General features: G+C 43.2%; 1 protein-coding gene across 1 annotated transcript in view; it reads left to right on the top strand.

Moving 5' to 3' along the window:
* Nucleotides 1–206: 206 nt before the first annotated feature.
* Nucleotides 207–11,158, top strand: part of lrriq1 (leucine-rich repeats and IQ motif containing 1) — a 53,131-nt gene continuing 42,179 nt past the window's right edge. Inside the window, exons 1-8 of the mRNA XM_036146239.1 lie at nt 207–434; nt 2,397–2,492; nt 3,909–4,070; nt 4,209–4,283; nt 5,861–7,261; nt 8,439–8,591; nt 8,681–8,831; nt 9,082–9,275. Coding sequence (XP_036002132.1) covers nt 354–434; nt 2,397–2,492; nt 3,909–4,070; nt 4,209–4,283; nt 5,861–7,261; nt 8,439–8,591; nt 8,681–8,831; nt 9,082–9,275 — 2,313 coding nt within the window. The 5' untranslated portion in view covers nt 207–353. The remainder of the gene's footprint in view (nt 435–2,396; nt 2,493–3,908; nt 4,071–4,208; nt 4,284–5,860; nt 7,262–8,438; nt 8,592–8,680; nt 8,832–9,081; nt 9,276–11,158) is intronic.

The following is an 11,158-nucleotide window of genomic DNA, read 5'->3' as shown; positions in this document are numbered from 1 at the left end:
CCCAATTCTCCAGTTTTTAAGTCCTCCCAGCAGCTGCCCGCCTGGACTGGGTGAAAAGTGAAAGGAAGGAACCATTTCCAATCGATAAAACTGCATCGTTTTCAGTTCGGAACAAGTAATTCAATTTCCCTCCGAACAGCCCGTTACCCTGAAGCTGGACGTCGTAAACGCGACGTGACGTGGCTCGTAGCGTCGTTTCCATGGAAACCATCTTAGCGCGTGGAACGCAGAAGTTTTGCGAAGCGTAAATTTTTTTTGCCGTAATATTTATCGACAACTCTACTGAACATAACTCAAGTAGGAGTTAAATAATGGCGGCGGCGTTGTTACAATGACAGCGTGAAGCAGTATTAATGGAGCTCCATTTAATGTTCTGTGAGACGGAGGACGGTGAAGGGAACCCGGCCATCTTTTCACACAGCGACCCCGACCCGGTAGGTCCAATTCCCAGGTCTGCAACCTGCGGCTCCGGAACCACAGGGGCTCTTTGGACCTTCCACAATGGCCCTTAGTAACTTTGCCTAGCAAAAGTCACATAGAACCGTATAGAAAATGTAGATTCATTAACAAATGTAGGCTTTAGCCGTTTTCCAGCATTTAATTATATTATATAATTATATATATATTGAATTTCCCATGCGGAATATGACTCTAAACGTGTCTGTAAGATAATTTTTTTTGTCATTAGTTTGGAAACTGTGCTTTAAAACCCCCCACACACAATTTCCACATATATCAACATCCAATAGAATAAAAAGTGTCTGTCCTCTTTATGCAAAGGTTTTGCCTTTCTGCATTTTATTAAAGGTAGGTATAAAATGGTTATGTCTTTTTAATGACAACAAGCTGTCCTATATTAGAACTTGATTCATTATTATAAGTTGTCTTTTTTTCTAAAGGTCATGTAACATTTGTGGCTCTAAAGGATTTTGTTTAGCTGGACTGAGGGCAAAAATGGCTCTTTGGATTGTAGAAGTTGCAGATCCCTGATCCAAAATGAAACCCTCTACAATCCAGTGGTGGCCGACATCAGATTAACGAAGCGCAGAACCTCGCAGGGGGATTCACGGCTCTTCAGACGTTTCACAACAACTTGACTGGGATTTATGGGATAGACCAGCACAAAGCAACGCATGACTGTGAGCTGAAAGGGAGACGTGGCATTATTTTCCAAATACTTCACAAAACAAATGGGGAAAAAATGTCACGTCCACATACGCCCCTAAATAAATAAAAAACCCTGCAGCTAATCGCCTTCAGAGGTAATAGAGACTGATGATCCCACCAGACAGGTCAGAGATGGATATGTGCAAAGGTTTAAAGCAGTTAATATGTATTATTGCAAGCTTTGAACAGCTCACCGAGGAAAAGCCCCTTAAGGGAACCACCCAATGGAGCCAGGGTATCTCTGAAGGAGCTGTTGGGACTCCCTGCACTCCACAAATCCGGTCTTTATGGAAGAGCGGCAAGAAGGGCGCCACCGTTTAGAGAAAGCCAATGCAGGAAAAACATCTGCGTTACAGAAAACTAATACAGGAAAAGCCTTTACTGTACAGCGTCACAGTGGAGGCATGGCGGTGGCAGCATCATGATGAGGGGAGGCTCTTCCTCAGCTGGGTCAGGGAATCGGACCAGAGATGATGGAACATAAACAAACTCAAGAGTTATTTCCAATATTTAACTGTTTGTTGTGATTAAAAATACAGTAAGCGACTGTAAACATTGTTTTAAAGAAGATTCTAGGTTTTCTTTGAAGTGACTTTATTCCTGTGACCATCAAAGCCCCACAGCCACTCACGCTGCTCTAAGAAAAAAACAACATACCTATTGCTTAATCGGCTACTTCAGGACCCCATTTAGTTTTTAACTAAACGTCACAAAACAACCGCGTTGAATCTTTTTTTTTTAGTTATTCCAGCTCTCTCAGAGCTCCCAGTAGGAAAGCAATAGTAAAAATATTAAATACCGACAATTCTTGTAGTTTTTGAGGTTTACCAACATAATTCCATAGAGTTTTACATTTTTTATTTTTATTTTTTTATCATTGTCACCATGAATCTGAATTCTTTTGACAGGGAAACAAACTTCAGGATAACATAATTTCCCTTCCGCATTGGCAGGAAATTAACAACAAAACCAAACTAAGCCGTATTTCTTTCCTCCACACATTATAAAGTACTATTATGTATTAGTCTGTCACACACAGTTAGGATAGGAGACGCTAAAGTTAAACCTGGGTAACAGACGACGTGAACGCTGGACTGAAGGAGTGCAGAAGTTTGTGATGGAAAAAACTAAACGTTTCCAGGAGTTTTTGTTAGATACCTCTGATCAGATCTGCCGCCTGTGTAGAGAAGTCATGGCAGCGATAAAGAGCCTCTCTGTTTGGTGTCCAGGCGCTGGGAGACATTCCAGCTTCTCTAGCCAGCTACTTTGAGACGTCAGAAAGCCGAGCAGCAGCCTGCGAGAGACTGATCCTGGAGCAGCTGGAAGGTATAGCTGATGGCAGATTCATCTGTAATCTCGTTCTGGTGTAGCAGCGATGGCGGCCCCTGCAGTAGACTGATATCTGCTCTCATCCAACTCAATGTCAGAGTCCAGAGATGGCACAGCGAAACTGCAAACTCAGCTAAATAAAGGCGTAAGGAAGTCCAGGACAAAGGTAAGTGCCACCTTGCTGTTTAATCTGAAGGACAATTCAATGACATCCAAAGATCGACTAACATGACTTAACAAAGTTTTTATAATTTGTTAAATGCAGATCACTGGTGATTCAGGTGATGACAAGAGGAACACTGACGGTAGGTTCAGGGTTGAGTGAGAAATAAAAATAAAATGAGAATGTGTGAGGCACAGCTGTGAACCGAAGAACGGCGACCAGTGATAAAACGTTCATGTTTGTCTCTTAACGACATTTGAAAGCATCTTTTGTGTTTAACGTGTTTCAGAGGAGGTTTCACAGTCTGGACGAGCCAGAAAATCCAAAATGTGTCGTTAGTGATCAGATCTGGGCCGTTTGTCCCTGTCACAAACCGGATGCAGTGGAAACCCAGAGATTCATTTCACCTTTCCCTGGTTTAAGAGCTGCCGAGCAGGGCACTGTGCAACTTTGTTTCTGATTAACCTCTTGTGAACAATTGCCACTTTTGTCCACAAGAGGTCCCTGTTGTCTTCTTTTTGTTCTGCCCTAAGATGGCAGACAGGATGGACACAGTGCACCACACTGCTGGTCATCAGCCTAAACAGTGCCTGACAGTGTGTGTATTCCTCATGTGTTGATTTCAAGGAGGCTTACCAGTTTAGCAGTGGAAAGTCTACGAATATGAGAACTTATTGATCCTCTGGATCCAGATTATCTCGGGAATAGTGTTTTACTGCCAGATTCCCAATTCTACTGCTCTGATCGCTGCCCCACCTGTATAATCAGGAAATCCCTTAAACAGCCTACTTGTTCCCAGAGAAGCTGGGAACAAGTAGGCTGAAAAATATCTCTTAAAGCAACACATCTAGAGAAATTCAAGAACAGATGAGGAGAAAATTGATCAACAAAAGAAAAGGGTTACCAAGTCATTCCTAAGGCTTTGGGTCTCCATGTTAGAACGCGTACAATGTTGCTGATTTAAAACAATTCTGCAAAGAGCAGTAGGTAGAAATCCCTCCTGTGAAAGACTCATTGCCAATCACTGCATATCATGGTAGTAGTTTCCCCCCACTAAGGCTGGCATAGCCAGTTATTAGGCTTAGGGGGCAATTACTTTTTCACTTAAGATTGATTTTTTTTATCCTTGCAATGCTTAAAAAACAGACTTGTTTTCTTGTTATCTTTATCTCACATGAAAATTAGTTTGATGAACTGAAAAAAAGATAAACATCTGTCGGTGTCGCTTACATTTAATGCACTGCTCGCCGATGACTATGCAGAGAATAAGGAGGATTTTGCGGCGAACATCAGGCAGCATCTGGCAGAGCGAGGCAACCCTCACCGCGAGCAGACGCAGGAAACGGAGACGAGGCGACGGAGAGAGATGGACTTCCAGGAAGAGCTGAGGAGGAACATGGAGGCAGAGAAGGTAAGTCCTTCCTGGAGTGTCAGTCTGATCAGGCAGCGAAGAAAAGGATTTTAGTCACTATGTCAGCGCTGACTCTCTAACCTGGTGGGTGTGTTGGTTTACGTCTGGATTGTTTAAAATGAACCCTACGGTCCCCAGCGTCAGCAGATGGAGCTGGAGCTCAGACAGAGAAAGGCTCAGGAAAAACTGGACCAGGAGCTGCTGCTTCGCCAGGTGGGTCTTAAAGTCTGATGTTTCAAAGAAAGCCACTCGTTGCATTAGAAATGTTGTAGAACATTAATTCATGTAAATGGTCTGCATCACTAAACATGGATCTTAGAGCACTTTTTGCCGTCATGTTTCCCTTTTCCACACAGAGCAGTGGAAGCTTTGCTAATCGCTACTTTTTAAAAATAACTAGATTATAAAATGCTAAGAGCTGATTTTTACACCTTTCCTTCCAAGCATTCACAGCCAGGTTTGTTCTTCAGCCACTTACAAATATCCTGAGCTAAACTTTCTTAAAGACGTAAAGAAACTTTACACGCTCTGAGATAATCTCCTGACCTCCCAGGAGGTTAAGCTTTCGTTCCAGTGGCCTCCACTCTTCATGGTTTACATGGTTTACTGTGGCATGTCCTCACCTTCCAAAGGTTCCACACATCCAACCTTAAGTTTGTCTTCATGTGTCAGAATATTTGCTGTATTTGGTAGAACATTTTTAATTCTAATATTAAATCTGAAAAGAAATGAAAGTAACTAAACATTTCTTTAGGTTGATCAGTACATCCAGGAGCTTTTAACTCATAATCCAACACTTGTGTTCTCCCTGTGGTTTAAATAAAAGCTGGTAAACTTATGATGTCATGGGTGATGAGGCCTGAGGAGGATCCATGTGTATGTTTCCTCTCTGTGGGATGGTAGGGCAGGTGAAATAAATCTGACACGCTGGCGTGTCATGATCCGAGGATGTGTTTTGATTATTTCGGGTTGTGATAGTTTTTCAGATTTGCCGTTTTAGGTGTTGTGTATTTGGTTCCCTCTTTTTTTGTAAGACCCTTGGTTATTTGGCTTTTGATTCGATGGAATTATTAATTCTGTTTTAATTCCTCCGTTCATGAGTTATCTTGCATCAGCTCCTCTGTTGAGTTCGCTGTGCTGTGGTGATTGGACTAATCTGGTTCCTATGTCACTGATCACCTCCATAGCAAGTAAAAGCCCTTTATTCATCCACGGATCCCTCTGTTTCCCTGCCTGGCAGTTCGTCTGGAGGGGATTATGCTGTTTTCTGGACTTTGTTGTTATGTTTCATTTTCTCCATGATCAAACTGTCAGTCTGTGCACATTCGGGTTCCCTATTAGAGAACTGCAGACCCCCCCTCCGGTATCTTGGGGGTCATTTTGTAAAACATTATACACTGTTTTACTTACGGCAACAAACATTCCTTGTTGGTTTGTGTGAAGCAAATTAGAATTATGCAGAAAAGCACCAGAGCCCCACTATTGAGTGGAGGATCTGAGATGCTGTTGACCAAAAAGGTTCTGGGAACCTTTATAGAGTGTGTGGGATCACAAACCTGTTGAAACACCAGGACAGTGTGTAAAAATGAGTGGGACTCTACCAGAAAACTGAAAATTGGTCAAACATAAATCTAAGATGTTTACTTTCTGCTCTTTTTTTTTTTAGGAGTTCTTGTGTCTTCTTCGATTAAGAAGGATTTGTTTGTTATTCTCATGCAGTTTGTAACATGATAGGCCAATGAGTGGCACTGCTAACTTTGCCAATTAAATAACTGCTGCTTCTTTGCCAGGAGCTCATTGGGAACTTCAAAAAGCAAGTGGAGCAGGAGAGGGTGATGATGGAAGAAGAGAAAAACAGGAGAATATTGGAGGAAGTCAAGATGAAGCAAGAGAAGAGGAAAAATGACAAAGAGGAAAAGAAAAAATGCAACAAAATCAGAGAGGATGGAAGAAATGGGGAGAGGGAAGAAATGAGAAGAAAGGTAGAACAGGAAGAGGGGAAAAAGAGGGAAGAGACAGAGAAGGGAGAGGTGAACAGAAAGAAGGAAAATAAGTCGAAAGAGGAGAAGGGATGTTTTACAGTAAATGGAAAGATGATGACGATGGACGGCGAAGAGAGAAAAGTGGATGAGACAAAGCTTGGAGATGAACCGGAAACAATGGAAGAGAAGGATGATGGAGAAAAGAGAAGAGAGGAACATTTTAGAATTGGTTCTCTTAGTAAAGGTCAGGTGCAGCAAGAAGAGAAGGAGGGAGGAGAAGAGGTTCAACTACAGAGGAAGACATTTAAGAATGAAATGCACCACAAAGACGGTGAAGAGAAGAGAAAGATAGATGAGAGGAAGAGTCATTTAAAAATCTGTCTTCAGAGAAGGAAAGAGGAGAAGAGAAGAGACAAAGAGATGGAAGGCCAGGGGTTAGAGACAGCTACACAGAAAGAAGAAGGGGAACAAAGAAGCACAGAAGAAGAAAACAAAGTTAAGCAAGAACGGAGAGGAAGGAAAGGATATGAAAGAGAGAATAGAGAAATAGAGGGTTTGGAAAAAGCAGAGGATGAAGAGAAGAGGCAGGAAGAGTTGACGGATGACAACCAGAGAAATGATGATGGGACAACAGGTGCAGAAGTGGACAAGTTGAGAACTGAGACGGGAGAACAGGTAGAAACGAGGGGGAGAGGAGCAGAGGATGGAGGAGGAACAGAGGGGAAGAAAGACGCAATAAAAGAGGAGCAGCCGATTGGCCACAATCATCTGGAGGAGAACAAAGGAGGAAGTCACAGTTCAAGATCTCTACAGAATTCAGATAAACCTGGGCCTCAGGCCTCCTTAGTGTCTGACCCATCAGTCAGCGAGGCCACACCAACCCCCCCAGCTACACAGCAACATGGGCCAGACGACAACATCTGGGACACCTCTGCATTAGAAACCGCTGACCAGACACATTCAGAGCCGAAGCCGTCCGCCTGGTGCCGCTCTCTGCCTGCTTCCCTTCATGAGCGCACAGAGCAGAAGAGGCTGTCCTGGATGGAGCGCTGCGCGCCCTGGTCCGAATTGTCCCTGCAGAACAAGAGGAAGCAGAAGGGTTCCTTCCAGAGCCGGAGGAGGCCGAGGAGGGCGGGCGGAGTTAGCAGCCTGGCCCCGCTTTGCCCCCGCGCTCTGCTCCAGTCCACAGGCAGAGCATCCCTGCAGGAGGTAACGCTGACATTTTGATGCAAAGGTTTCCTTTCATCCAAATCAGTTGATTTATGTAGCACCTCCACCTGAAAACCTACATATCTACGGTGCTTCCCAGAGACTTAAAAAGACGCGGGAAAAGTCAGTTTACTTCAACCATTCCTTGTAGAAAGTGAAACATTTTGTCGGTCCCAGAAAACTCATGCATTTCTGACATTTCAGGTTTATTTTTTACTTATTTAGATGATTATGGCTTCCAGCTAACGCAAACTGAAATTAGGGTTCACAGGCGATTTGCAGTAAAGAATATGACACCAGACCCATAAAAAAAGATTTTAAATACTGAATAAAACATGCATTGTCCAGTAAATGCACTAAAGACTTTTTGCATGGGTCAGGGCATTAATGCAGCGTGCCATGGAGGTGGTTCTGCTCAGTAATAATGTTAGTTGACCTCAACTGGATTGTTGGCTCAGGTGTCTCTGGTCTTCCTCTTTACAGTACCCCCAGATTGTCTACGGGGTTTAGGTCAGTAAAGATTACACAGGGATACCATGTCTATTGAAGCAGGTATCCTGAATATCCCCACTGTCGGACAAAACCGCATCCTCTGTTAGTGCTTTGCTGCAGAATGAAGTCTCCACACAGCTGGAAAGCATGAAGAGCTCTAAACTTTCCTCAAAGAAGGGCTGAATTTGGACTTTATAGAACCCAGTGGACCAACACCAGCAGACCGATTGGGTTCTAGACGAAATTCTAAATGCACTTTAATCTAAAGAGAGGACTTGGTACCTCTGAGCCGTAGTAGATCAGTCCTTGTTGTCGTTTGCTTTTGACTTTGTCTCAGCAGCTTTCTTGGCGTTGACCTTTTGTGACTTACCCGGCGGTGACTCTCTGCTCGACAGCTGTCACGTCAGCATTTCCACCCCTGAGTGCGTAGGCAGTGTCGTGTTGCTCTCATGTAAAAGTACAATGGTCTGACAAATATATCGTTCAGTTCTCATCCGCTGTTAGCCATAATCATTACAGCTATAAGAAATGGCAGCTTGAAACACACCACTCTGTGTACACAAATCTATACAGTCGATTGAAACTGGATGAAAGCGTTCAGGCAGGAAGTGATTATTTAGGATCTAAGACCAAGTTTTTGTTAGTTGAATCCTTAAACCATGAAACCTGTCATCCTCTCCGTCAGGTCACCACAGTCACATTGGAGGACTTGCCGGCCTGCGGCCTGTCTACTCTTGCCCAGTGTAAGCGACTGCAGCGCCTCACCCTCAGACGCTGTGGCCTCAGGTCTTTGGAAGGCATCAGCCAGTTGCAGGAGCTCTGCTACGTGGATTTAGAGGTGGATTTAGAATCCAGACATCGCAGGTTACACCAAATAAAAAGGACTTTGTTTGTAACAGATTGTGTTCGGGCATTTCGACGTTGCAGGAAAACGACATATCATCCCTGGACTGTGAGAACATGGGCAGTTTGAGAGTTCTTCGACTCGCCCACAACAAGCTGACGTCCATCCACGGTTTAAGCGGCGCTGATAGTTTGGACGTTCTCGACCTCTCTCACAACTCAATCACTCGCATTGGTGAGAAGAGGAGAACTAGAGCTGTGTTTGTGCTCATATATCCACAAGAGGGCAGGATTTCCTTTCTTTTCTGCTGTCTGTAGCATTTGGTTTACAACTTAAAGGGAATCATGGAGTCATTTTGGCCCAGCAGATAGCAGCAGTGCTGCCACAGGATAGAGAACGTCCACTAGTTTGGTGAACAGTACCCTTACCGAGCTGTTTTTCTTTGTCTGAAGAATTAGCTTTTGATTTTCTTCGTTGTTTCTAGCTGGTCTAGAGTCTGTGAGGAGGCTGCAGAGGCTTTCAGTGGACCACAACCAGCTGATTAGTACCAAAGGGCTTAGGGACGTGTATACACTCCTCCACCTGGACTGCTCTCACAACCACCTGGCAAAAGTTGAGGGTCTGGAGAACAGTGCTCTTCTCCACACTCTGGATCTAAGATCCAACAGCCTTACTGAGGTAAGAAAAGGCCCGCTGATGAAAACAAGCCATGCAATCAAGAGATTTTCCACTCAATCCAAAAATATTTTATTAACACCTTATTAATCCCAAAGGGAAATCTTCCTGTTGCAACTTTAGCATAAATGATTCCGCTTTAAGCTTTTATGCATAATTATGGTTTATTTATATAGGACATTTCACAGATAAAAATCACAAAGGGCTTCAAAAAGGGAGTCTTAACGTTAACCATGTATTAAAACAAACGCAATATTCAAATAAATATTGAGGAAAGGCTCCTTTCAGTTGTTTCTTGAGCGACTGATGATTCTGAGGAACTAAAAAAAAGACAAAGCTGGTATCTGAGGGCTGAAGTTTGAAGGAGTTCACCGTGCAGGGCTGTGAAAGTCAAAGTCACACATTTTAAAATACACTCTACAATAAAAGAGTAAATACAGTATGCTCCACAAATATGTGGACAGAGACATTTTCCTAATTTTGGTTCTGTGCATTACTACAATAAATTTTGAACAAAACATTTCAGATGCAGTTGAAGTTCAGACTTTCAACTTTAATCCAGTAAGTTGAACAAAAGGGGTGTTTAAAAACATATTTTAAACACCCCTTCAGGGTCTCAAAAGCAATTGGACAAATAAATAATTGTAAATAAAATGTTTTTTCTAATACTTGGTTAAAAAGCCTTTGTTGTCAATGACTGATGTGCTGTACTCATTGACGTCACCTGACGCTGCCTTTCCTCCTTATTAATGCTCTGCCAGGACTTTACTGCAGCCGTTTTCAGTTGCTGTTTTCTTGTGGGCCTTTCTGTCTGAAGTTGAGTCTTTAACAAATGAATATATGCTCAATGGGGCTGAGATCAGGTGACTGCCTTGGTCAATCAAGGATATTCCACTTATTTGGCTTAATAAATTCCTGGGTTGCTTTGGCTTTATGTCTTAGGGTCATTGTCCATCTGTTTTATGAAACACCAACCAGTGTTATCAGTGTAATCAGTTTGGCTGGATTTGAGCAGACCTGTGTCTGTCTGTGGATAGGTCAGAATGAATCTGGCGGCTCCTGTCCTGTGTCACATCATTAAACACTGGTGACCCGGTGTCTCTGGCAGCCGCGCTTTCCGAGCCATCACACTGCCTCCACCGTGTTTTACACATGATGTTCTATGCTTTGGATCATGGGCTTCACCACCCTTTTAATATGCTTTTTTATTTCTGTTAATCTGGTTAGAGGTTGATCTTTGTTTCATCTATCTAAAGAATGTTCTTCCAGAACTGTGCTGACTTTTTCAGATGTTTTTAGCAAAGTCCAATCTAGCCTTTTTATTCTTGAGGCTTACTGGTGTAGTGGCTTCCACTGTGCAGAGGCAACCCTCTGTATTTACCGGAGCATTTACCAGATTTTCCATGCAGTCTTCTCTTTATGGTAGATGTAGCTATTGAGACGCCTACCTCCTGGGGAGTGATGTTGACTTGGTTGGCTGTTTGGAAGTGGTTTCTCTTCACTTTTTGCATTGATGGGTTCACTCACTAGTTCTTTCTCTATTTCTTTCTGTCTGTGATTTTTCCAGATGTTTCCCCAAGTTCCATTTTGAATAACTGCGCATGCGCAACACCGTCTTACCTTGCTCTTCCGCTCCTCAGGGAGATTGTGAGAAAAAAATCTCCCAAATCCACTCTGATCTTATTACTTTCTACTGAGGCCTTCCTCTTCTTCTCATAAACATGAACACAGTTCACTTCTTGCGACTCTCAGCCATGTTTAAAGTATATGGTGAGAACAGTGGAGCATCAAGGAACAGTGAACAGCTAACCTAGCCGCTAAGCTAACCAGATACATAAAAGCTAGAAGTGCGCATGCGCAGCCAGCAAGCTCCCACAGAGAACAAT

This window comes from Fundulus heteroclitus, chromosome 2 (genome assembly GCF_011125445.2).
Source record: "Fundulus heteroclitus isolate FHET01 chromosome 2, MU-UCD_Fhet_4.1, whole genome shotgun sequence".
NCBI lineage: Eukaryota > Metazoa > Chordata > Actinopteri > Cyprinodontiformes > Fundulidae > Fundulus > Fundulus heteroclitus.
Note: the sequence above shows the minus strand (reverse complement) of the source record. Positions and strands in the feature narration are given on the sequence as shown.